We start from the raw sequence: 27,974 nt of genomic DNA, 5'->3' as shown, positions 1-27,974 counted from the left end.
CCGTTCCCTTCTCAAGGAACAACAGTTACATACGCAACCCGAGACGTTTTCATGTGTTTGATAAGTTAATATTTTTGTAATATTTTATTTAACTTTCTCCACTTTGAAAACTATTTTAACTTTCAGCGGCTGATGTCACCAAGCCCTCTTAATTTCCAGGACCTTCCTGCTCAGTACACAACTGTGACCTGTCTGATGTACTGAGATCACTTTTCATATCCATTCAATTCCGACTGCATTGATTTATGGAAGTAAGAAAGAGACTTATATCATGAATGTCTTGTAATCTTTTAACAACCCAGCAGAAACCTGTTTTTAAACTAAACAGCTCAACTTTCTCCACCACGTTTCTGACAGCTGCTTGATTTTATCTGGTGTTTTGTCTCTGAATGTCTGTCTCCTTAGCCACGCCCCCTCCTGCTGCATGCTCACCACGATGGCCGCATCGAACACTTCCTTCAGGTTCTTCTGCGTCAGCGCCGAGCATTCTGCAAACGTCACTGCGCCGATGCTACGGGCGCACAAACGGCCTTCGTCCTCGTTGACGGGTTTCTCCTGCCTGTTTGCCAGTCGGATCAGTACCTGCACATCCTCACGTAAATCACACTGGGTGCCCACGAGGATCACAGGGATGTCCGGACACAGGCGATGGACTTCTGGAGCCCAGCGGTCCATGATGTTCTTAAAGGAGACTGGAAGAATGACGCTGTAGCACAGCAAGAAGACATCAGCGTTGTGGTAACAGAGCGGACGGAGGCGATCAAACTCATTCTGTTAAATAGGAGAAAAGTACGTCAGAATGTTGCAGCAGATGAGTAGTTTGTTGAAAATTGTTTTTCAATAACCTGTGCTTTCCTAATCATAACACAAGACAACCTTTTTGACCCTCATTGTCCACAACAATACTTGAAGGCCCCCACAAAAATAACTATATGTATGTTTGTTATGAAAAAACAACCAAACACTAATGGGGCATACACACCAAACACAAGTTCAATGATTTGCACAAGTAGATTACATAAAATTCAATGCAAAGACGTGATCAGACACGTCCTCGTGTGGGGCGATGCGAATGACGCGAAAACACGCTCTATTCGCTTTAAACGCGCAAGTTGAAAATATTCAACTCAAGCGAAAAATTTGCATGACACAAAGTTAAATCACGCGAGTAATCTAGAGTGAGCAACGCGACGCTATGCGTTTGGTGTGTACGTAGCATAATGCTAGAGGCTTTAAGCGCCAGTGATTTCAATGTTAAATCAACATGAAGACGCGTTGACGGGCATCTGGAGGTCTCACTTTTAGTGCGGCGCGGTAGACGCGATTCCGTCTCATTTGCGCATCTAGTTCGCGCGAATGGCGCGAATTGAACATTGCCACGGGAAATGCACGAGTTGAAAAATGTGAACTTTGGCGGAAAAACGTGCCACGTTAACCAATCAGGAGCTTGCTCTGGTAGTGACGTGATTACAGAAAGTGAGCAAAGTCGCAGAAGCCCATCCCATGACGCAAATTTCTGCGTGAATGTATCGAAGACTAGAATATCACGCGCGGCTTTCAAATGCGAATGAAGCGAGTAAACTCAAAATGTTCAAGCAGCAAACTGGAGGCGGTAGACACGATTTTGAAGCCTCAAACGTGGCTGGTGTGAACCCATGGTAAGATATATTTAGATTTTTAGTTGTATCAGATGTTTTAAAGAATGTTTTGATTTAAATAACTTTAAGGCATCTTGATGCCCCCAGTGGGGCCCAGACCTCTGGTTGAGAAACACTGCTGTAGTAAATATTGTAACAGAGTTTTACGGTATACAGTGCAGTGTTGTAGTCGAGACCACCTAAACCGAGACCAAGATCAGACGTTTTCAAGGCCGAGACAAGACAAAGACTTCGAGGGGCCAAGACCAAGACAGGACAGAGACCAAAAACAGCCGAGTTTGAGTTTAAACCATCAAAAAATTGATAAAATTACATCCTGGATATTGTGGGCCTTTGTATTAATTGTTGACAGATTTCTTTTTGGACAATCCCCCATTCATCTCTTACTGGCACAACAGTAACAAAAGATATCAAATAAGAAATAACTTAATTATTGATAAAAAGCCATCAATCATTTTGAACCAATCACATTAATGCTGGTAACACATAAATCAGACAATGCACTAGCAATTTAGTGAAATTCCCGCAGTTGTGGTCTTGACCGGTCTTAATATAAAATACCGAAACCACTAAGTCTAAGACCTAGACGAGACAGAGACCATCAAAAAGTAGGCTTGACTACTACAACACAAATACAGCGTGCTGAACACAAATTTATCTGTCACACACAAGTTAACTACAAACTTAGTCCTAGTACAGGAATGTAATTCTAACACTAGGGGGCGCTCATCTGTTATGCCCTACTGCTTACATTACATAGCTGGTCCAATGGCCCCCATTGCTGTCATTCAAAACAACAGAGAAAATGGTTAATCTAATTTATTTACTATAAAGAAAGATGGTTGGGTAGAGAGATAGATAGACAGAGATAGAGAGAGAGTCATGCTTGCTTACCCACCTGTCCTGCCATGTCACACAGTTGAAGTTGAACAGGTCTCCCATCCACTACAACCTTAGCTGTTACAGAAAAAAAACATTTAATCAATAAATGTTCATTTATATACACATATAATCACTTATAACTAACAAAGCCATTACAACATATAATCTTCTTCAACAACACATGCAGTCCACAACAAGTAGCCTAAATGCTGGGCAGGTTTCTTACATCTCATTGACAAAAGTATAATTTACTTATACTTTTAATTTTTCCTGAATAATTTACGTTTTAAATCACCCCCATTTCATATGCTTTAATATTATATTGGAATTGTTTAATTTAGGGTGATTTCATATTATATATAATTTTTTAAAATTATACATAAACATTTTTCTTACATTTATACATGCATGTGTGTATTTATATATAATAATTATAATACACACACAAATATATTACGCAAACACAAACTTTTATTTTGTATGCGATTCATTTTTTGACAGCCCTAACTAAAATGCATCGTGTTATACTGTAGTATAAACTATGATAAATTAATAAACTGTATACTTTAATATTTACTATGGTACGGTTCACATAGACTACACACTTTTACCATAGTTTACTATAGTAAATACTTAAGTTAAGCATACTATAGTGTTTTTCATGTGGGAAATGACAGACCTTATATGCTACACATAACTAATATTAAATAATATAAAATCTCTAAACACATGGATGATCTTTTACCTGTGAAGCGATCATATGCAGTAGGAATGTGTTCATCCGGGTATCCGTTAGTTGTGTAGCTGATGATCAAACTGGTTTTACCGACCGCGCCATCCCCGACCAGTACACACTTGACCTCGCGCACAGGTACGACGGGCGCCGGCGCGTCAGTACGGTGAAGAGTCGCTCTCGGCGGAACCGGTGGCGCGCCGCAGTCTTTATTCACAGGTTCAGTCTCATCCAGCAATGGCATTACGTTTCCCGGTAAATTAACACGATTTTGTCGTTACTACCATTAACATGACTAGTTAAATAACATTTATTTACTTCTTTTTGACGGTTGTTTGGACTCCCGCGCGCACCTGCTGCGTTCTTTCTCTCGTGCTCTCAAGTTCGCGCGCGCCCGGCTCTGCTTGATTGACAGACGCGCATCTGCTGCAGTAAGCGGATTAATACACGACACATGCGCTCAGTGTTGCGTTTCCAGTGACCCAGTCACATCTCACCTCAGATTTGGAGGATGTATTTACCCCTAAAATGTAAAAAAGTTAAATGTTTTTTTGTTTTTTGATTTATTTAAAACGTTATAGATACAATGAGCTGCACAAACAACCCTGCTGGAAAAAATATTAGAAACCATCACATAAAGATTTGATGGTTATAATGGAAATTGTATTGTTTTAATTGAAACTATAGTGGTCTCTGTAGGTCTCTACTGGCCATGTTGGGTTTATTGGTGGGATCCTATCTGGTGGATGGGAATCCTGTTGGAATAAGACCCAAAACACACTACAGAGGAGTTAGCACTACAAGGCTCTGCCACTGAGCTATAAAGGAGCAATGGTACATTATATGATATTACAGTAAATCCATATATGTGCCATGACATGATCACAGTACATTTTTATATTTAGGAGTATGTCATATAAGTAAATGGCCATGGGTTCGAACACACATATTGATCGAAAATGTATACCTTGAAATCACTGTAAGGCAAAAGCATCCAGTTCATGCGTAAATGTATATAAAGAGCTCAGATGCAAAAGGTGCTAAATGCCACCTCGATCAAAAATTAGATAATGATATTAACCAAATGCTCTCAGCACGTATTATACGTTCATTGAATACTTTCACTTCAAATCCGCTTAATCCTGGCCTCAGGCCATTCACAAATACTGGTCTCCATTGATAGTCTGATAAAAAAATGCTAATTTACAAGAAAACATGTCATGCGCAGATAGGGTTTTGCATCTTAGCACATTATATGTAAAAGTGTGCAAAGTTTTTAAAAGCACACTGCAAAAAATTATTTTCAAGAAAACATTTTCTTAGTATTTTTGTCTTGTTATCAGTAAAAATATCTAAAAAATTCTTAAATTAAGATGCTTTTTCTTGATGAGCGAAACGACCCAAGAAATTAATTCTAGTTTTTAGACCAAAAATATCAAATTTAAGTGATTTTTTTTTGCATAAAACAAGCAAAAAAATCTGTCAATGGGGTAAGCAAATTTTTCTTACATTTTTCATTAATTTAGTGTTTAAGAAAAATTTTCCAGATTTTTTGCTTACCCCATTGGCTGATTTTTTTGCTTGTTTTATGCACAATTTTTTTTACTTAAATTTGATATGTTTGGTCTAAAAACTAGACTTATTTTCTTGGGTCGTTTTGCTCATCAAGGAAAAGCATCTTAATTTAAGAATTTTAGATATTTTTACTGAAAACAAGACAAAAATACTACAAATTTTTTTTCTTAAAAATCATTTTTTGCAGTGCAAAGCTGACAGTGAATGACTAACAGGAGAAGTGACAGGAAAAAGCGCACAAATTTCTCTTGAATTAAATATGAGGTCAAGTGATAAACGATGTGAAAGATCGAGGATGTCACGAGGGAGTGGTGACGTGTGACAGGTCGTTGCTGGGGCGACCGTGGCTTGGCATCGCTGCCAAGGAAACCGATGAAGCTGTTGTTGTTATGGAAACGTATGCTTCCAAGGTAACCTGTCGGGCTGATGTGTTGTGAGGTGTTCAGATGCTACGATCTGTCACCACTGGCAGATTCTTGTTTTGTACCCGAATTTTATTATAGAGTACAAATAGAGTTAAATGACATAAACCACGTTTTATTTTAGCGGTGGTTACCGCAACCCCACTGGGTCAGTAAGTAGCAAAATTTGGAGCTAAACTGGTATTTGTTTTGCAACTAGTAACCTGTTTGAAAACTTGTTTTTGGCTAGTCCTTCAAAACATCCCTCTAATAAAATATAATAATAGTTTTTAAACAAGACTTTGTTGCTCTGATGTCGTATCACTTTCAAAATTGCAATAGCTTCAGTGATAAAGATAAAAAAGCAACATGCCTATTTTGTTATTTATCTGGGCCCTTGTAGTTCCTCCTTAGCCCTCCCCACCTCTCTCTCTCTCTCTCTCTCTCTCTCTCTCTCTCTCTCTCTCTCTCTCTCTGAGTTGAGTTTGCAGTGAATCTGCAGCTATGAGCTGGTACCATCTGTCCACCCGTCCGCTCGCACAGCCACCAGAAGGTCCCACTATGTGCTGATTTAAATGGAGAGCTCAACTTTCCCAGGACAGAGCTGACCCTGGCAGCCGCCCTCACGCACACACACACGTGTATATCACAGCATCAAAGGCACCACACATACACACACATACACACAGATCGGATGAAAACACATTTGCTGAGAGCAAGTCCATCAAACACCCGTCAGATCAGGGCCAGATAAGCTTTGCCACCAATGCTAACACAGATACACACACACAAACACACATCTGTGATTTCAATCGATTATCATAGATTATACATCAGGCTCATAGATGTGTTTTTGTGTACGCATGCAATTCACTATTTTGCACTGTTGCAGAGCAACTATACAAAAAACGCTACTTTTTAATAGCCGTGTGCATCTGTGTACACACAATTGCTCATCTATGTGAATCTTTAAAACATTTAACAAAACATGTTCTGGTCATATTTCACCTAAAAAGGTCTGAATTTTGCATCAAGAAAATAAAGCTAATTTAGGACCATTAAGATGATCTGCAAAAATGATGCCAAGTGATATTCGAACTGTGAAGTATTTATACATCATCTGTTGTAGTGAGCATTAAAGCTTGGAGTACACTGTAAAAAATTATTTGCTGCCTTAAATTTTTTGTTGAATCAACTCAGATTTACCAGTCATTTCAGCTTATTATTACTTATCTTGACTAGAGATGAGGGGCTTCATTTATAAAGCGTGCGTACGCACAAAACGGGGCTTGAAACATGCGTACACCAGTTCCCACGCAAAGGTTGTGATTTATAAAAAACAAACTGGACGGGAGAATGGGCTTGCAGGGTGGGATCTGAGGATGATTCATGTACGCACACTTGCAGGTAATCTGTGATTTATAAAGGGAACATTACTTTGTTTTATAAGTCTTAATATTTTTTGGTGCAAGCCATTTTTGGCTTTTGTGCGTACGTAGACTTTTATTAAGGATCCTACGCACAGTTTTATAATTGAGGCCCGAGTTGTTATAACTACAAATGAGTTGATATAATTTAAAAAATGTTAGTTGTAGCAACTCATTTCTTGTCAAGATAAATAATAGTAAGTTAAAATGACCTTTTAATTGTTGATTCAACAAAAAAAATTAAGGCACCAAAGATTTCTTACGGTGTATAGTCTATTTTATAGCCTTGCAAAGTATAGTTTTTTGACTCGCAGACGTTCAACGCATGTCCATTGCGACAAAAAGAAACAAATTTCCCGTGCAACATGCTACATTTTCCTCGGCACATGTGCAACATATGCATACAATGTATGCAGAGTTTCAAAATTCCAGCGTTGCACGTACATAACGCGTGCACTCTTCTGATGATGACCTTTGCGTACACGTGAAAAATGGCCCATATTTTAGTCCTAAGCCTGGAGTATAGTTTGTTTTTGTACATGTATGCGAACGTACACGCACGGTCCAACACACATCCTTGCAAAGTAGCCTATAGTTTATTTGACTCGTTCCTGTACGCAGACGTTTGACGCAATGCGACGAAATCCAACACATATGCTACATATTACATTTTGCTGTACATGCATGTGCGCGTTACACGTACAATGTACAAAAATCCGTCAGTGCCCTTCTGATGACGAAAATTGCGTCACGCGCACTGTATGCGCATTCTTGCATACACTAAAAATTGCATTAATGCAGATGTAATGCTGTGCTTTAGTAATAAGAGTTACATTTACATCACATTTGCATTTAGTTTATACCGAATCACCATTAAATATCATTTTCTATATAACAGCCGTGAAAGTTTAGTACGACGATAAAATGTCTTGGAGAAAAGGTCGCAATGCATAACATCGTATAGCTTTCAAACAAGCTACATTGAGCATTTTCATGCAAAATCTGATTTAGATGTTTTAGTGAGATTCCCAATGTGAGATGCGATGTGTTTTTGTGTGTGTACAAGCTCGTCCACGAGTATTGACGCAGATGTGCCCCTAAACACAATGCTCCGAATGGCTTCCCTAAGGACCAGCAGTGTGTGTATGTGTGTGTGTGTGTGTGTAGCGGGGGAGGACTCTATCTTAATAGTCTCTGTGTGAAATAGGGGCCGGATCATCTGATGGGTAAAAATGATTAGAAGGGGAAAAGTCTCTATGAAACACAGGACTCTAAGCTGGGGAGGGACGGATGGATGGAGAGATTGCCAAAAGAAAGAAAAGGGTGAATGGGGTGGGGGGGTGAGAAAAGCCAGAGGGTGTGTTGAGGGGCACCGGGCCACGTTGATGTCACACACTTTTTTTGTGCATCAGTCAACAGGCGTGTGCCATAATGTGTGTGTGCGTGTGTGAGCCCGGCCCTGCTGTCCAGCTTTAGTTGCGAGCATGGGAACCAACTGAACACACACTCCTAATGACCCGCACACTGCTTTAATTATCTCGCTCACACACGTACACACAAACTTAATAACCGTGTGCTGCTTTAGTAACACACCAACAGGCGTCATTAGATTCGTACGCACAATGGCATTATCACACAGCGCTGCTTTAGTGACAGAGGCGCTGCCACATGTGTGTGTCACGGGGTCAATGCACACGCAAGATGTTTATCGGGTACCGTTTATTAAAAATGAAATTATTTTGTTGTTATTTATTCGTGTTTGGTTTTAATCCAAAAACACGTGTAAATTAAACTTTTATGGTTAGTGGTGTTTTAGTAATGTTTGCTCAGTCCAGCATTACCGTGATTTAAAGTATTAAACTTTAGTGTGTATCTCATCTATATACAAAAATCTGAATATATTGTCTTTGTGTTGTGTTAGCAATGCAAAGGTCATGGGTTCGAATCCAGGGAAGACAAATACTGATAAAAAAAATGTGTAGATTGAATATTAAAAGTTCAAAGTAAAAAACCTGGAGCCTTGTGAATTACTTTTGTGAAGGATGAATGGACTTTTATTTTTGGGTAAACTATCCCTTTAAGTGTAAGTCGCTTTGGAAAAAGTGTAAATTTAAATATAAATAAATGTGTATAGACAACCCCAATATCACGCAAATACGTGACTATTTCACGTTACGGACCAACGTGAAAATGTCACGTTTTGCCGCGTTTGAACGTGAGCATGTCACGTTTTCTGTTTGTGTCACCGAAGCGAAAATGGTTTGAAAATAGGACAAAAAAGTTTAGTAACCAATACGTGACAGTGACACAAACAGAAAAACGTGACATGCTCACGTTCAAACGCGGCAAAACGTGACATTTTCACGTTGGTCCATACGTGAAATAGTCACGTATTTACGTGATATAGGGTTGGTATAGACGGTTTCATCGGATGCAGGTGTGCTGATGCGATACATGTCTGGATCCAAACTTTACTTCCAGTTTCGTTTTTTTAATGGTCTGACTAGTTGCTAAACTGATCTCTTGAACAAATGCCCATCGAAAATAACACATGTTTTGGTTTCCTATGTTATCTATTTGTTGTTGCTTTTTTTGCTTGATATATTAATAAACTACGTTTAAAGAACTTCGTTGTTATTTATTCTTAGTGGAGTTTACCGGAATTTACGTGCGGACCACGACAGCCGCTTGTTTATGTTGTTACTGCTGAAATCGTCTATATGTAAAGTTTGTAAAGTTGAATACAAACTTTACATTTACACATTTATCTATATTTAAATGTACACTTTTTTTTATTTACAATCCTGTTACAGCAAATATTTTTGTTAAATTTTTTAAAATAAATCTGGCAAAGCAATTAAACTCTTTAAATAGTAACTGTATTAAACTTAATTTCAATTATACACAGCTTTGTACCATGAAAACATTTAGAGAAAATTCGCCAATTCATTTGCACGAGTCAATAAACGCCTCCCCCCCACATTAAACCAGTCTTTATTCTCCATAAACTTGAATAAATGACACATTCGCTCTGGATCGTCTCTTATTATCTAATAAATAGTTCTGGAGTTTAAAGTTTGCGACTGTGGGTCACTCGAGAGCCGCGTACCGGACTTTGTCTTCATTAAAGTTTGGCGAAACCATGCCTTGGTGTGCTGAAGAGGCCACGAGAGCAATAGATAGAGTACAGACACCTTTGAGCTTTGTGCGTGTGTGTGCATGTGTGAAGATGACCACTCCACAGCAGCTGTCTGTCCAGCTTGCGGGGGCATCGGCACACAAAAGCCCCTCTCCCCTGAGGCAGGACTCACAGGGCAGGGGTCTAAGACCTCTACAGAGAGGGCACACGAGTGACAGAATGCAGGAAAGCGAGAGAAAAACAGCGGAACAGTGGAGGAAGAGACGGATGATGCGCTGAGAAAGACCCTCACCTTCAGGACCCCTGCGTGTCCCTGAGAGACCGCGGTGTAAGAGAGGATTCCTGAGGAGGACACAACAGGTGCACAATGGAGAATGAATAGAAAAAGACAAGAGGATAGATAGGAGTAAATACATCTTTGTGTCGACAATATCAACTTTCTTTTATATTTATATAGAAATGTTTGAGAAGCTTGAATTTCATTGCATGCACTTTCTCATTTTTGTTTTAAAAAGGTGTTTAACATGAAGACATTAAAACAAATGAACGGTTTGTAATCATGCCATGCTGAACCAGGTTCAAGTGGAAACATAAATGTAACTAAACATATGAAACATATGATGATAACTATAATGGTAACTAAATTAGCGGCCACAATTACAGACAATCAAAATAAAGTTTTGTTGATTTTAAACTTGCATGCTACAGTGCTACAATCACAAAAAATGGATGTAAATGACCCACTGTTGCTTTACATTCCCATCTTTCCTTCACAATCTGGATGCTCTCTTTAAACGGGATAGTTCACCAAAATAGTTGAATTGAACACAGTCGGAGTTATATTAGAATATGTCCTGGCTTTTCCAAGCTTAGTAAATGGTGCTTTTGTTTAAAAAGTCCATCCTTTACAGAAGTAATCCACACTCTGAAAATGCATTCTCGACCGATAACAGAAGCAGTATTTTTATTTGTAAACTTTTAAATATTGATATTTCTCGCATCCATTCCCCTAACCGTAGGTTCACACCAGCCGCGTTTGAGGTGTCAAAATCGCGTCTGTCGCACCTAGTTTGCCGCTTGAACATTTTGAGTTTACTCGCTTCATTCGCACGTGAAATTTTAGTCATCAAGACATTCACGCGGAAATTCGCGTCATGGGAGGGGCATCTGCGACTCCGCTTATTCCTGTAATCACGTCACTACTACAGCAAGCTCCTGATTGGTTAACGCTATGTGTTTTTCCGCCAAAGTTAAAATTTTTCAACTCGCGCGTTTGCCGTGCTAATTCGCCCCTCATTCGCACCGCGAGACCTCCAGACGCGTGTCAACGCGTCTTCACATTGACTTAACATTAAAATCCTCATCAATCATTTTGCATATCAATAACATGTACTAATACACACTGACTGGGCGTTCACACCAGACGCGGAAGAGGCGGAAAAAATGTGCTAATACGCTTGAACATTTTGAGTTTACTCGCTTCATTCGCACGTGAAATTCTAGTCATTCGAGATCTTCACACGTATTTCGGGTCATGGAAGTGGCTTATAAAATGCGCAATCTGCACTTACCACGTCGCAGGATGCCTATTCACGTCTTTCCATTGACTTAACATGTAAATCACTCGCACTTTCTGCCTCTTCTGCCTCTTGTATCTTTATTGTTAAAGTTGTGGTGTGAACGCTATTTTCTTTTTAAAAGGGAACAACTTTTAAAACTATATCTATAGTTATCTTTTTTGTCCATAGTGTGAACAGCCTTTTAATGGGATGAAGTTCACCTGGGGCACGTTTAAGTTAACCGGTGCGCAATGTTTTGCTATGGTTTCCGGGTTGAACAACATGTTTCCATGAAGCGGTGTGTAACGGTGTGCAACAGGGTTTAAGGTGTGTCAGAACTGCAGTTCAATCAGCAGCATTGTGACATGTAAATAAACCACGCGGTACTAAAGAGACAGCTCACACAATGGGTCCAAGTTGAAATTATTCTAAATGGCAAGGGCAGTGACTGTAACATCGAGCGTATTTTATCGTTTTAAACGGATATTTATAACGATTTCATCAGGCTCCAGAAACATTTAAAAAACAACACAAAGAATGGCCTTCTCAGCTACCATAGTTGCAACTCTTGCGTCATCAGAACAGGGTGTCAACCGTTTCGTTTCGGTTTGCAACGTTTTGTCGGGGATGAACGCAGCCCTGTTGTTATTCTGCTAGAACAGGGTTTCCCCACCTGGGGATTGTGAACCCCTGGTGGTTCACAGAGAAATTGCAAGAGGTTTGTGAGTTGATGAAAAAAATTCATTACAATTAAGTCATAAAATGTAAATAAATCATTTAAATCTAATAATATATACATATGAATTTAGATTGTTATTGGTAATATAACCTAGAAATTGGAACATCATCTGGTCATTTTTTTTTATTGGTACATAAAACATATCTGTTCATATTGTAGTGTTGTTTAAAAGTCATGACATGCAGATTAGAGAAATTAAATGCTGTATACACTGCAAAAAATTATTTTCAAGAAAAAATTCCCAGTATTTTTGTCCTGTTTTCAGTAAAAATATAAAAACTTCTTAAATTAAGATGCTTTTTCTTAAAGTCTAGTTTTTAGACAAAAAAAATCTAATTTAAGTGACTTAGTGCATAAAACAAGCAAAAAATCTGCCAATGGGGTAAGCAAATTTTTCTTGAATTTTTCTTGAATTAAGTGTTTAAGAAAAATTTTCAAGATTTTTTGATTAACCCATTGGCAGATTTTTTGCTTGTTTTATGCACAAAATCGCTTAAATTTGATATTTTTGGTCTAAAAATTAGACTTATTTTCTTGGTTCGTTTTGCTCATAAAGAAAAAGCATCTAAAATTTAAGAATTTTTAGATATTTTTACTGAAAACAAGACAAAAATACTAAGAATTTTTTTTCCTGAAAATAATTTTTTGAAGTGTATATATACCCACACAAAGAAAATTACCAGATGACGGTCCAATAACAGGTAACAAATAACAATAACTATGTAAATATAAAAACGGATCTCTACTTCAACTAAATAATTACGGCAAGGTGATTTGGCTGAAAAAAAGTTTGAAAGCTCATGCGCTAGGACACAGGTGTGATCTTCACGAGATCAGTCATAAAGTTATTTATCTCCCAAAAAATATACTGATTTGATATGTTATATAGCTAATGCTATAAAAGCATGACTGCACTATTGTCAATTAAAGGTATTGCGGAGAATTTTCTTTTTCCGGGTGGATCATCAAGGCTATTGGTCCTTCTAGTTGTCAATCAGGAGTGTTGCGCAATTGCATTTTTTTAAAGGCGGTTCTTTTCTAAAATTCGAGAAAATCCTCCGCTACAAATTAATTAACCAATGCACTTTTGTAACCAAAAAAAATTAATTATTTGTGAAAAATCAACACCATCACTGAAATGTTTACAGAAATGTTGACGTTGGTAAACTAATTCATTAATAAATACATTATTTAAAAGACGCTATAACACTGTGAACTCTAGTCATCAATTAAAAGGATTTCAACTTCTGATGCTATAACCACAGATTTACGCAAATATTTCCTCAAAAACGGAAGTGTCATGTTATTTCCGTAGTTCCAGGTCCTTTGCATGTGTGTTTAATAAATAATCTAACAAATTTAAACAAAGCTTTAAGGTTGTCGCATTACTTCTTAACATCAATGTGTATGCAGATTGCATGTGATCTAATGATGTAAGACATAAAAAAAAAATGCTGAACGTATCACACTTATAGTTAACTTATTTCTCTTTGGAATTAATACACTTCAGTCGGCACAATTATCAGCCAATCGTGAGAATTGACGTATTGATCCGCCTGAGCGTTATATTAGTCCATCAATAATTCTCAAACACAGAGAAACACAGGCGGCGTGTTGTACCGTGAAAGCAAATTCGACAGTTATTGAGCACTTTGTCTTAAAGGTGAATATAAACATGAGCATCATGGTCTGTGTCGCTGATCTAGGATGACTGATCTGGAATCATATCTGATGGAGAGATGTGATGGATGAGATGTCAGGGGAGGGGTTTGAAACACTGACTCTGGATCAGTGCGTGAATGGAAAACAAGTCCTTTGTGAGGAAGGTCTTCCCACGAGCTTCGTCTTACCCCGACACACTCAACACCTGCCACGCGCTTTTGTCTTAAAAGCTGATCTTGGGTTATTCTGTTTTACCGTCTTTGTTGCGAGCAGGTTACTTTTGGAGGGTGTGACTGATATTCAACACTTGTTTAAGAAGTGTGCTCGGCGGCGTGGACGGTACCGTGATTACTGTACTCAAAGCACTTGTAACCTACAATCACGCCCTGTGTGGCTTACTCAGGCCTGTCACTTCACATAATGTGACATTCGAGAGCTCCAGCTTTCCCGTATAAATTAATGTCACGAATACACACACTCTCGCGCAGACACACTTTTACCTGTGTTCTTTGGAAATGAGCAATCGACTTACATCTGATTCTTTGGGCCTGTTTGGAGGACAGCGCTCGTGACAAAGGCTCGCATAGAGAACGTGTCCTCGGGGAATGTGTTCGTGAGGGGGTGATGGAAGTGTAGAGTTAGAGGGGGTATAGTTACCGCCCCCCTCCTCCTCTTTTACCCCTTTTGTGGGCCCTTCTGAAGAGGATTGAGGAGGTTAAAAGGGAGGAGAGAGAGAAGAAAAGGAGGATGGGGGATGTGTGGCCCCTAAACACAGGTGCCTACATCTGTTCATCCTCAGGGCAGATGCTACTGCAGAGAGAGAGAGAGAGCGAGAGAGAGAGAGAGAGAGAGAGAGAGAGACTAACTTTTATGAGCTTCATTTTCAAAACAAAAGCTTGAACTTTTAGTACACAAGCATTAAAAATGTGGACACACCTACTCTCTACTATTATTTTACCACACTTGTCTACATTTTAGAATGCAATTAAAGAAATTAATAATTACTTTAATGTCCATAAATTTATTATTGTAAGAAATCTAAAATTCAACAGTCCAGCACACTTTTGGCATGCTTTACAACCAACCTCATGAAGTTCATCCTGGTAAACAGCAATGAAAGGGTTCCCATGATAGCCAATTGTTGCGTGCTCTTTATTTACCATACATTATTCACTATTACTCATCCATTTCATTAAAATTTAAATATCTGTGTTTTTACAATAGAATTACCAGTGTTGGGGGTAACGCATTACAAGTAACGCAAATTACGTAATAATATTACTTTTTTGAAGTAACGAGTAAAGTAACGCATTACTTTATAAATGTACACATTAATATTCGAGTTACTTTTCAGTTTAATTAATTCAATTTAAAAATAAAATAATGTATAAAATTAAACATATTAACGTAAAATTACGCAACTCTATGCACCTGAGCGAGAACAATTTGAGTCAGAAACTGAGATGGCAGGCCAGAGCTTGACATTTTTGCGATCATAAAAAACACCTGCAAGGCCTGAAAGAGATTAAAGCCTCAGCCAAGAAAAAGTAACGCAAAAGTCATTTAAAAGTAACATATGCTTTACTTTCCATGAAAAGTAACTAAGTAACGCAATTAGTTACTTTTTTGGGGAGTAACTTAATATTGTAATGCATAACCTTTAAAAGTAACTTTCCCCAACACTGAAAATTACACTTGCTCTATTTATCCAGGTGAAAAAAGTGCATTAAAATACACTTTAGGTACATTTAGCAAATGTACTTTTTTCATGACCTAACCATTAATATACAATAATATATGAAATAATCTGTTAAATTGTTCTCTGAGAGCTAATTATCCAAAAATGTTTTTACATGTCAATTTACAACCCTAGGATTTGTCTTTAGAATAAAATGGTCTATTATTACCTTATTTAAAAGGGTCATGAATAATAATGTTGAGCTCTGCTCTGATTGGCTGTTTCATAGAGCAGCTCCTTTCAGTAGCTCTATGTGTGTGTAAACAGACCTTATGTTTGAGTCTGTATCAGACGAAGATACAGATTTTGAATAATCAAATATTTGGAGATTGTTAATGGACGTTTCTGAGTGTTATGTTTATGGTTTTTTTTGTATGGACCTGCAAATCATAACTGCAACGTCAATAGTAGAACTTGAGCCTAAATGCTAGCATATATAGCATTAATTAGCATATAGCGCTAACTCAACAGTCACAACTTTGTTTTTAGCATTGTTACAATATTGTAATTAATTTAACGTTTAACACAGTTGTTATGTTGAGATTGGTTTGTTTTCCAGCAGCCTTTTCCGTGCATGAGGTTTACATAAGAATGGGGAAACAATCGTGTTTGAGGCTCACGATATTTCACATGTATTATTTTCACGTCATTACCATGTACAGAACTCTTATTATTCATTTATGTCTATAGTTTTACGGCACCTTTAAGATAAATGTACAAATATTTTGAGACACCATTTATTTCAATACACTAAAAATGTATTTAAGTATTACTAGTATTTAGTATACTTTTTCAAGAGCACTACTGATGTACTATTGAAGTAGAACTATACTTTTTATTAGAATATTTGTGGTGTATAACTTTTACACAATTATTTAGCACAAAAATAACTATGTACTAAAAAATATAATTGCTGTTTTGCCTGTGTATACTCTGGCCTTAAGAGTATATGGACACTTTGGGGTGGTTTCCCGGAGACGGCTTATCCTAGTAGTCCCAGACTAAAATGCATGTTTGAGCTGACTTCATTTAAAAATATTTTTCCCTTGACATATCTTTGCCATTGTTTAGTCTCAAGATGCACACAGATATTATTTGTGTAAAGTATGTTTGTAAAAACTCCTTAAATTTCCTAATATAACTAAGGCCTAGTCTTGGATTAATTTAAACTCTGTCCGAGAAACTGCCCCTTTGTGTCCCAATTATGCAACCCTCTTAAAAATAAAAGTTCTAAAAAAGGGATGAACCTTTTCTGTAATCTATACAACCTTATTTCACCACAAAAAGTATTTTGTGCAAAAAAAAAAAGGTTCTGTGGATGTTAAAAGTTCTTTATGGAACCATAATACCCCAAAAAGTGCATTTTAAGAATGGTTAAGAAATATTATGTATCACATTACAAGATATCAAAGATGTCAAGTCAGTTCCCCTCAAGTTCACACAGGTGTCCGAGCAGAGTAAACGCAGGTGTACCAATGTTCCAAAATGTTCCAAATGCTTTTTGTTTTCATTTACAGTATATGTTCATTCAGGTGTGTGTATATTGTTTCAAAGTTTGATCAAAGTGCACTGCATCAAAATCTTTGGCGTGGGATGGCATAGTGAAAAAATGTCTATAAGTTGTCGAATCAATATGTTAAGAGAGAGACGGGGGTCGATATGTTGTGGTGGCCGGACGCGCGCATCAGTCCCTGGAGCCCACGCAAGCAGATGTGTTTTGATACGCGCAGGCACGCGACAAGCGTCGGCTCCCGAACAGGAGAAAGACATCCACGCCTGTTTCCTGACGCTCGCGCACACCCACAAACAGACGCACGCCGCGCAAACACGCGCAAATAAGAGGATCTCTGCGTAATTATTGAATGATCGTGTCCCCTCGGGAGGCCCCGGAGAGAAGCCACCACAGTGTCCATGGCAACGACGCACAGTAATGAGCTCGTGGTCAGAACCGGGGCGCGCGTGGATTGTCGTGTGCGCCCGCGAGCAGCTGCTCACGGTAATGCGATCTGAAACAATGCGCGGACCACAGGTAGTTTAATCAACACGGGGTCACCTGTGTGCTTTTGTAGTTTATTACAACCTAATGAATAGATAAAGACGAACACGCTTATTTGGGTATTTTTAAGAAGATGATGTGTCTGTTTCATCCATGTCACCTTCTGCAAACATGAATCACGTTTTCTTTTTGCCAAAGACGCAGTGGCGCATCGAATCCGATTGATCCCCAAGTAAAGGATTCTCCAACCCCTCTACGGATCGATAGGTCGCAAACAACATTATAGCCCCTAATTGTGATGCCCACACGACTTCATATGATCGATCCCGTGTGATGCGAGCCGGGCTTAGGTTCCCACGGCCGTCCATGTGCTGTCCAACTCCGCTGGGACTGCAACACTTCTGGCTTCGCCCGCGCCATCTGGCCCCTGCCGGCCCATACCGTTACAGGTTCTTTAACATGCTTCTGGTTCAATTTAGACGCAGGCAGTGCGCGCACACACATACAAACACGCGCGCGCGGGCAGAGGGAGGGAGGAGACAGGCGTTTAGTCAGTGGCAGATGGCTTGTAAGGGTCTGGCCGCGTCTGAAGGCGTACCGTATACCCCCTTCAGTGACTGTCCCCCGAGGGGCCGTGCAATCAATGAAAAACGAAAGCGCATAGAAAAGCCAGAACAAGAGGAGCGCGAGTCCTACCGACGTGATACCAAAGGGGTTTGAGTTACTGCAGGGTTCAATTAAACCAGCACTAACGCTTTAACAGTTACTCCCTTTACTGTTATTTGATTCCGAAGGGGAGTTTCGGTAACAAACATAACTTGACGTAAGAACAGATTTGTTCCCCGTTGTTGAAAAGACTTGTGCTTTTTATACAGAAAAAGAGCTGTTGATCTAAAATGGACACGCATGAAAGTAGCTGATTCATATAAAGAGGAATTTCATATTAAAACATCCCTAGTTTCTGGCGTTTTCCAAACCATGCTCAATGATGCCACCCCCTTTCATCCCATCACGGCCCCCTGGGCAGAAAAAGTTTGAGCATTTTTCCCCACTCATGATGTCAGAAAATTTGGCTCATTTAAAGCTCGATTGATTTGGAAATACAAGGGCTCAAAGCATATCTTAACACAGTGATGTAATTTGTCTCACTTGTGTTTGGTTACCATGGACCTCAGGCGAGAGCTTTTGTGCTGGAGAAAATCGCACTTAAATGAACGACCAAATTAAGACCCCCACCCCCAATTACGCGAGAGCATTGTCTCTCACAAAACTTTTGCGAATAAAACCGTATACCCGGTCTTAATGTAAGGCAAACAGTCGGGCATCGCAGAGGTTCAAAAGACGAAGAAAAACAAACACATATTTGTTTGAATGGGGTCCTGAGAATGGAGAGATAATGAGGCGATTTGCTTGTTTTTGTGGGCCTCCGCGGATCGCCCGATTATGAGGAGGACGGTAGCGCAGGTGCTGCCTGAATTACCATACAGCTGAGCGCAAACTTATTCCGCCGGCACACAATAGCGCAGTGGCCCGGGGATGGCCACGCGAGCAACACACACACACACACACATACACACAACACACACGGGCGCACACACACGCACGCGCTCTTTCACAGCAGAGCTACACGCGTAACGCACACACACACACAGCAGAAAAGGGAAAAGCAAGTGGAGAATTTGGCCTCCATACAAATGATGCGTATTCTTTTGTGAGTTTGCCTCACACACACACACATAGCCTGCCCTATACACACACAGTGCTGGCATGAGGAATGTTTTTAGAAACAAACCAGGAAACTCTGAATCAGGAAACGCAAAGGGAAGTGGCATCATTTGTTAAAAACTGAGATTTGTATACTTTTCTAAACTTTTACCATCACTACGAAATGAATCGAGTTTGGACACGAAAACGCACAAAAACAATGGATTTATAATTCAAAGAGAGAGAAAATGAAAAACAAACCGTATTAAGTTAACATAAACCTTACAGCTGAATTAAGTTTATCTTTATGCCACCTATTTGATATATTGAATAAAATGCTAATTATAACACCGGGCAGTCTAAAACTTTACCGAGTTGTAAATTATAGACGCGCTTTTACGCACTCATAACAGTGCTGTTATGTTTGGAAGAAGCTGGATGGTTGGTAGGGGCTGGTTGCAAGCGAGCTGCATTGTAAAGCGTGGGACAGATTGGGGGTAGTAGTGCATTAGCATATTATTACCCCGGCATGTGGCACCCCGTATAAAACTGGCGGCAGGCGGCCTCCCTCCAGATACAAGCACACAGTGCCGTGGGAGAAAGACGTGAAGAGAAATGTTGGGCCAGTGACAAATCCTGGTTCAGGAACAACCAAGAAGGAACTATAAGCATCATTCTCACCACAGTTTGCTGAAGCTTCATCTGAACTTTTCAACCACTTTTGAGGATTATACCATTGGCACGAATTCAACAAGTCATTCCGTTGGAGTTTTTGGACACGTTTGAGGATTGTTTTTGCGCGCACTTGACATGAAACGGGACAACGTTTACTCGCATTATCTCCAGTAGCCTACTTAAAGTCTCCTCCAATGCATCAGACGGCTAAAAGAAACGTGTTTTAAAATAAGGTGAACTTGGTCCGTGCCGAGTTGCTCAAAAACTTTCCAAAACCTATTTATTTATTATTTATTCGTCATGGGACGCATCTTACTGTTACTTTTCGCCATCCTGTACACGCTGCTCTGTCAGGTAAGGATTTATTCACCCATCTCTAAAAAACTGAAAGATATTTCAATATTTATAGGTTATTTATAATATTACGCACAGGTCTAATATTTATATTTCTCTCCAGGCGTCCTGTTCAGGCGTCTTTGAGCTCAAGTTGCAAGAGTTTTTGAACAAGAAGGGTGTGCAGGGCAACAAAAACTGCTGTAGGGCTGGCCTGACCTCCCTTTACCAGCAGTGCGAGTGCAAGACTTTTTTCCGCATCTGTTTAAAACATTATCAACCCAACGCATCACCGGAGCCGCCATGCACTTACGGAGGCACAGTTACCCCCGTGTTGGGATCCAACTCTTTCCAAGTGCCAGATACCTTACCGGACGGTTCTTTTACCAACCCCATCAGGATGAATTTCGGTTTCACGTGGCCGGTAAGTATCGCAACAGATGAGAGATGATGCTCAGCATCTTTTACTATTTACGTGTTTTTTAAAACATGGCCATTTTCTGATGCAAGTTTTGGGTTTTGTAGGGAACCTTTTCACTTATTATTGAAGCGCTGCATGCTGATTCCAAAGAGGACCTAACAACAGGTAGGTGGTACAATAATAAAATATAGCATTAGTCGTTTTTTTATTTTTAAATAAAGCTTAAACGTTAACATTTGTCGTATACAGAAAACCCAGAGCGCATCATCAGTACCATGACCACGCAGCGTCATTTGACTGTGGGCGAGGATTGGTCTCAGGATCTGCACAGCGCGGGCCGAACCGAGCTCAAGTTCTCTTACCGCTTCGTGTGTGACGAGCACTACTATGGCGAGGGATGCTCCGTGTTCTGCCGGCCCAGAGACGACGCGTTCGGCCATTTCACCTGCGGCGAACGCGGAGAAATCATCTGCGACGCCGGATGGAAGGGCCAGTACTGCACGGAACGTAAGTAACTCTGACGTAAATTGATACATTTAACGTCGTATTATTGTATAATACCGTTATATTGTTTGTTTTAATATATATTTATAGTATTCATTTTATAAACGTATTTAGAAAATGTAGAAATTTAAAAGGTCGTCAGTTATTTAGAAAAAAATAAATGTTATTATTTAATAAAAAGCCGTATTTACGAAGAATTATAAGAAAGTGGGGAAGAAAAAGCAGAAAAACAAAGTTAACGGTTACAAGCAACTTGTAACTAATACCCCCGCCCCCAACACTCACCCCAGCGCACTCTCACAACGCACCACTTGATTTATTCCAGTCGGGAGGAGGAAAGTTTTTAGGAATAATCTCACGCGTGCCATAAATTTACATGCTCGCCACCGATTGGTTGGTCCCGGAGTGGGCCGTCCGCCTATTGGCTGGCGGAGGGGAGGTATTGTTTGAAGTGGGCAGCTGCCGGGAGCGCGGAGACAATGGAGCAGCTGTCGCCCGCTGGCCGCGCATACACCAGCTGTCCACTCTTATCTTCCCTACCCGAAGACATTGAGAGCGCGAGGAAAGAAAAAAGTTTTGACCCACAGTGAAGAGAGGGAGGAAAGAAGGGTCCCCTTGTTTTTGAGCGCCCTATTGTACTCATGTGTTAAGCAGAAATTCTTCAGTGCTGATTAGATATTAGTATTTTTTTGGTGAGAGATGAAGCTAATAGGTTTAGGACCCCCCTTAAGTCAAAATAAGTTTGGGGAGTACGTTTTCATGTTAAAATTAAAAAGCACAAGGCTTAGGTTTGTGCAGTAACTCAACGGTCCTAATGTAGATGTTTTTTTCTTTTATCAGCAATTTGCCTCCCAGGATGCGATGAGGAACACGGCTTCTGCGAGAAACCTGGAGAGTGCAAGTATGTTTATTATTTATCTAACATAAACCACACGAGGGCTTTGTATGGCAACCGACACTGATTTATGTACATTTTAAATGTTAAACACATAAAGTGCAAACATGGCTTGGTTTGTTTGAGTAATCCATCCAATCCAACATAGCATAACTGACTTAACCAACTGTTAAAAATACAAGATTGCACATTGCATCACACACTTCACCCTTAAAGAGCAGGTGAAACCAAATTTAAGACAGGATTTTAATCTTATGATTTGTTTGTATTGTTTACCAGGTGCAGAGTCGGATTCAAAGGGCGCTACTGTGATGAGTGCATTCGGTACCCGGGATGCCTTCATGGGACTTGCCAGCAGCCGTGGCAATGCAACTGTCAGGAAGGCTGGGGCGGCCTCTTCTGCAACCAAGGTAAGAATGACAAAACATTGTTCACATTGAGGTGTTATACCTACAAAAATAATATTTTTTGGACGCAGAAACAGCATAAAGGGAGGTTGTGGGAAAAAAGCAAACAGAGAGCAACAGCTGTCCAGCTGCGGTCCAGCCATGTGTTGCTGCTTTCACTTGGATTAATCCACATGTGCTGAACATATGTCTGCCTGTGTTTTCCAGATCTGAACTACTGTACACATCATAAGCCCTGTCTGAATGGAGCCACTTGTAGTAACACTGGTCAGGGGAGCTACACCTGTTCCTGTCGACCGGGCTACACGGGAGCCAGCTGCGAGATCGAGGTCAACGCATGTGCGGGAAATCCCTGCCGCAACGGAGGAAGCTGCACTGTACGTATTTCTATGAATTCACAAAGTGTTTTTATGTGATGCAGTAATCACAGTAATACTACAAAGTGCAATCTGATTCTAAGCTTCTTTTGTTTTTACAGGACATGGAGAACACTTACAGCTGTACCTGTCCACCTGGTTTCTATGGCAAAAACTGTGAGCTCAGTGCCATGACGTGCGCAGACGGACCGTGCTTTAATGGCGGACGCTGTGCCGACAACCCAGATGGTGGATACTTCTGCCAGTGTCAGACGGGATACGCAGGGTTCAACTGTGAGAAGAAGATCGACCATTGCACTTCGGCTCCATGCTCGAATGGTACGAATGACTCCTGCTTTTTGTTGAAACTTGTTTTGATGATTTGTTGCGATGGTCGTATCACATTTTCTTTTTTTTCTTTAACCCATAGGTGCACGTTGTGTCGACCTGGTGAATTCCTACTTGTGTCAGTGTCCAGAAGGGTACACGGGTATGAACTGTGATCAAGTTGGCGACGAGTGTTCCCTCTCCCCCTGCCAAAATGGCGGCACATGTCAGGAAGGGGCCAACGGTTACGTCTGTACATGCCCACCTGGGTTCACCGGACAGAACTGCAGCTCACCTTTAGGTCGCTGCCAACACAACCCCTGCCACAACGGCGCCACCTGCCACGAGCGCAACAACCGCTACGTATGTGCCTGCGTACCAGGATACGGAGGACGCAACTGCCAGTTCTTGCTTCCGGACAGAGCTTCCCAGATAGGCGGCGATGTTCCCTGGACCGCCGTGGGTTCGGGAGTTTTGCTGGTGGTGTTGTTGGTAGTCGCCTGTGCCGTGTTGGTGGTTTGCGTTCGTTCAAAAGTTCAGCAGCGCCGTCGGGAACGAGAGGAGGAAGTCGCTAATGGGGAAAACGAAACGATCAATAATCTTACGAACAACTCTCACCGCGACAAAGATCTTTCTGTAAGCGTTGTCGGGGCCGCACCGCTCAAGAACATTAACAAGAAGATTGACTTTCACAGCGACCACGACCTGAGTCTGACCACGGAGAAGCGGAGCTATAAAACACGACATGGACCTGCGGACTACAATTTGGTACAGGAAGTAAAGTATGAAGTGAAACACGAAGTAAAATTGGAGCATGTCGGGAAGGAGATGGCAGCGAAGGACTTGTCCGATAGCTGTGAGGACATAAAGTGCCAATCTCTGCAAGAGTCCTGCGAGTTCGAAGAGAAACGCAGGAAACGTCTGAAAAGGTAAAAATCTCGTCAAATAATTGTTTAATTTGTTCAGAATGTCACCAAACAAGGCCCAGAATTGATTGCTAATGTCCTACTGTCTCTTTTTTTACAGCGATGCATCAGAAAAGTCAAAGTATTCAGAGTCCAGATATTCTGAATCAAAGTATTCTGAATCTAAATATTCAGAGTCAAAGTATTCGGAATCAAAGTTTTCCGATTCGCTGTATTCCGAGTCATCAGCATGTGCATCGGCATGTGCATCGGCATCCACGTCGGCTATTGTCGACACCAAATACAAATCCGTCATGGTGATGTCGGAGGAGAAAGATGAATGTGTAATTGCAACCGAGGTGAGTAACGTAAAGACATATGGTTGACTCTTTTTCTTTTGTTTATTTGTATCAGCTCAGAAACCTGCCATTTTAAAACTAACAACCGTTTTTGTCTCTGTTACTCAGGTGTAATGAGCCTGCAGGAGGCCGATGCTCATTGTGTCTTTCGGGAGACATTTTGAACTCCCTAAGAAAATGCTGCTGCTCGAACCCTTAGGTGGAAACGTCCCACCTTGTGACTACTGCTGCTGAGAAACTAGGACTGATTGACTGATATTCAGGATGAGCTGGTTCTCTGTACTGAAAAAGGCACAGGCAGTCGTGGCCTGTAGGCTTGGAAACTTGTGGAAATGCTAAAGATGGCCGAAGTGTCATTAAAATTTCAAATGTAGTTGTAAAATTTACCTGTAAAGCCATTTTTGGACAAAGGTGTTGGACAATGTGTGTCCATTTTCATGTTTTTATTCTTGTTAACGTGGGTTCATCACACGAAAATGGCATTTGGAAAAATGTAACAGAAAGAATACGAGAATAATATAGCAGTGTTTTGCCATGTGATGTCCAGCATCATGGCAACGTTTTAGCAATATTTTGGCAACATTTGCTGTTTATTCGCCAATACTTCCGTGGCCCCACAGGCTTTTTACTGTGCCCAGAAACTGCACCAAACATTAATGATGTTGAAGTAGTTTTAAAGAAATGTATCGCAAAATTTTTTGCCATCGACTGTATTATTGATACCGTGGCAAAGTTGCGACAACATTTTCGCAATATTTTGGCAACATTTGCTGGCCCCGCCACAAGTCAGTGTACAAGGGACTACATCAGAACGATGGATTTTCAGCCATACTGGCCTATCTACACTGGATTGAATGTCGCATGATGTCATATCCTGTCACATGACCAGTGAAAACTATATGTATTACCTGATCACTGTGTAAACGGTAAAAAACTAAGTGCTCAAAAAATCTCAAAGTCTTCCAAGCCTCCGCTTTTTTGCATTATGGTTTAGAATATGTATGTAATTTGTTTTTTGACGTAAAAAGTATGTTTGTGTTGACGATAAATAATATCCTCGTTTGTATGTTTTTTCCATTTTTATAACAAGAGCTGTATGATTTAAGTTAATTTATTTTTATTTAAGTTTTATGTATTTCTAAATATTTGTAATGTTTTTAAGATTATTTAAGTTTTATGGTTTTTCCTAAGTTCTTCCTGTTACTTGCAAAGGCACTTCGGGTTGCTGGGATGTTTTGAGAAAATGTTATTTAAAGAAGGATTGTAAAAAATGTTATTAATGCTAACAGGTTTCCGTTTGATTTTTTCTCCGAATGAAGTTTTAGCTTAAATTATTTTTCCAAATAAAGATTATGAACTATTGAAAACATTTCCATTTGATTAATTCTGCCCCACCTCACACCCTATTGAAATATTCAGATCTAAATATAAGTTTAACTAATCTGTACCTTCAGACTAGCATAGTTTTCTTAGCATTTTCATTTGGAAGATAAATAAACATGGACTTATCACATAAACTCGACTTAAGAGATGGTGCTAACGGTTATGACTTCAAGAGATGGTTCTTTAGAAAATTGGGAAAAGATTGGGATGTGGGTTCTTTATAGTGATGAGAACCAAGCTAATCATTAACATCTGCTCTGGCCTCTTGGTCACCCCATACTGGGCTATTCATCGAATTCTGCCCGCCACGGGTACACAGCAAAAGAGAGGGGCCTTAAGAAACGCTGTCAAATAGCTGCGGGATGTTTACAAGTTTTCTAGATTGACTAATGCTTTGGAACGAGCTAAAACGCACTCCGACCGGGTTCCTAACTGAATAAAAACTGTGATTGAACCCCTATACTCTTGATCTGACAAGTAAAATCTCACAATAGCAACAGAGCTGGAAAAACAATGTTATTTTCTGATTTTGTTTGTTTCTGTAATAAGAAATTTGCGTATATATTCCAACGTTACTGTAGCATAGAGAACAAGAAGTCTTTTGTTGAACTTTTATGGCTACAGGAGAAGTTCAGAGGAGTTCTGGCCGAGGTCTCTTACAACACTCATCAATGGGACTCTGGGGAACAAGCAGAGGCACACAATGTAGCAGGGGACAATAGCCGATACAAAAGAGCACCATTTGGGAGAGGCAGTGTGTGCCTGTGAATGGAGGAAAGGGAGGAGGCACAAAACGACAGATGTTGTCTGTCCTCCTGAGTCAAAGCGTCCTGCAGGCAGAAAACACCAGCTAGACCCCACATGGCCATGGAGGAGAGACACAATGGAGACCTTCATCTTCTCTCTCTCTGATATTTCACATTTGAATGTAACTTTAAACTACTTCACACCACCATGCAAAAAAGCCCTTCACTTTATTTAGATCCTGAGATCAATAATTAACTGCATGATGCTACTTTATTCAGACTCTATAACGCAAGTCATTGCCAATGTTTGTGTTGTTGTCAACCTTTTTTTAACCCCTTTTCAACCTTTCAAATTTAATCTAATTTTAAATTTTATATCTTTAAGATTTACAGTACCGGTCAAACACTTGACTAAAGTTTTGAAACTTTTGAATGAAATGTTTATTGTGATCTTAAAATGTTTTAATCTGAAGATTTGTAATTTCTTTTGTAAACATGTACATTTCTTTCATTAGAAAATAAAAATTTTATTAAAAATATTTATGAAATGGATGATTTTGACTGAATATTGAAGATAAAGTAGCCAATAAAAAATCAAGAATAGATGTGAACTCTTTTAGTAGTGTTTAAAATGCATCTGAAACCTCAAGAAGCTGTTTGATAAATACCATAAGTACGACTTTTACATTTTAGACAAAGGGTGACTACACTGAAAATTAGAAAAGACTTTTGATTTATTTAGGATGCTTTACGTCACACCATAACTCCTACACTGAAAAACATTTGTTGGTTTAACTTTAAAAAATAAGTTTTGCCATTGTTGCCTTAAAAAATTTAGTTAATTCAAATCAAAAATATTATTTCAAATCAATTAGCTCTAAATTATTTTAAGGCAACTAGGTAACTTTTTTTTTTTTTAAGTTGAACCAACAAATAATAATGTATGTAAAGTTACATTTATGTTATTGCATACTTTTGATGAGTTTATTATTATTCTATTATGTTGAATATACCTAAAAATATAAATAAAGAGTAAATGTTTTCAAACTTGACTGGTACTGTTACTGTATATTATTTTTAATAATCCTTTTTAATAATGAATCAATTCTCTTAATATGATTTAATTTCTTATTAAAGGCGGAGTCCACGATGTTTGAAAAACGCTTTGGAAAAGGAGACGGGCCGACTACCAAAACACACTTATAGCCAATCAGCAGTAGGGAGCGTGTCTACTAACCGACATCCTTGCCGGGTTGCGTATGTGTGGGGCGGGTCTATCAACAGAAGGTCCAGATTTTATTGGGGTAGAGGCGTGTTTGTTTTGGTGATTTCAAATATCAACATTGGCTTTCAAACATCATGGACTCCGCCTTTAACATCATCACACAAACTTTCTTTTTCGTGTCATTTTATGTATTGTTTTCTAATTTTTTCCCCTATTTTTTACATC

The 27,974-nt window shown here is 39.6% G+C and overlaps 2 protein-coding genes across 2 annotated transcripts; one reads left to right on the top strand and one right to left on the bottom strand.

Moving 5' to 3' along the window:
• Nucleotides 1-276: 276 nt before the first annotated feature.
• Nucleotides 277-3,796, bottom strand: LOC129443982 (rho-related GTP-binding protein RhoU). Its single transcript, XM_055204299.2, has 3 exons — nucleotides 3,286-3,796; nucleotides 2,557-2,615; nucleotides 277-771 (listed from the first exon to the last, which is right to left on the bottom strand). The coding sequence occupies exons 1-3, from the start codon at nucleotides 3,515-3,517 to the stop codon at nucleotides 316-318; spliced, it is 747 nt and encodes a 248-aa protein (XP_055060274.2). The 5' UTR covers nucleotides 3,518-3,796; the 3' UTR covers nucleotides 277-315.
• Nucleotides 3,797-18,500: 14,704 nt separating this feature from the next.
• On the top strand, nucleotides 18,501-25,752 carry dla (deltaA). The gene is made up of 11 exons (XM_055204296.2): nucleotides 18,501-20,242; nucleotides 20,346-20,645; nucleotides 20,747-20,807; nucleotides 20,892-21,149; nucleotides 21,987-22,047; nucleotides 22,321-22,451; nucleotides 22,656-22,825; nucleotides 22,927-23,143; nucleotides 23,235-24,060; nucleotides 24,158-24,395; nucleotides 24,504-25,752. The coding sequence occupies exons 1-11, from the start codon at nucleotides 20,189-20,191 to the stop codon at nucleotides 24,507-24,509; spliced, it is 2,322 nt and encodes a 773-aa protein (XP_055060271.1). The 5' UTR covers nucleotides 18,501-20,188; the 3' UTR covers nucleotides 24,510-25,752.
• The last annotated feature ends 2,222 nt before the right edge of the window (nucleotides 25,753-27,974 follow it).

This window comes from Misgurnus anguillicaudatus, chromosome 3, assembly GCF_027580225.2.
Source record: "Misgurnus anguillicaudatus chromosome 3, ASM2758022v2, whole genome shotgun sequence".
NCBI lineage: Eukaryota > Metazoa > Chordata > Actinopteri > Cypriniformes > Cobitidae > Misgurnus > Misgurnus anguillicaudatus.
Note: the sequence above shows the minus strand (reverse complement) of the source record. Positions and strands in the feature narration are given on the sequence as shown.

Excerpts from the sequence above, each read along its gene's own strand:
- LOC129443982 (XM_055204299.2), bottom strand. The coding sequence starts at position 3,517 with ATGCCATTGCTGGATGAGACTGAACCTGTGAATAAAGACTGCGGCGCG. Across the intron at positions 2,616-3,285 it reads TGCATATGATCGCTTCACAG|CTAAGGTTGTAGTGGATGGG; the intron begins GTAAAAGATCAT and ends TTTCTGTAACAG. Across the intron at positions 772-2,556 it reads TGTGTGACATGGCAGGACAG|AATGAGTTTGATCGCCTCCG; the intron begins GTGGGTAAGCAA and ends CCTATTTAACAG.
- dla (XM_055204296.2), top strand. The coding sequence starts at position 20,189 with ATGGGACGCATCTTACTGTTACTTTTCGCCATCCTGTACACGCTGCTC. Across the intron at positions 22,048-22,320 it reads GAGAAACCTGGAGAGTGCAA|GTGCAGAGTCGGATTCAAAG; the intron begins GTATGTTTATTA and ends ATTGTTTACCAG. Across the intron at positions 22,452-22,655 it reads CGGCCTCTTCTGCAACCAAG|ATCTGAACTACTGTACACAT; the intron begins GTAAGAATGACA and ends TGTGTTTTCCAG.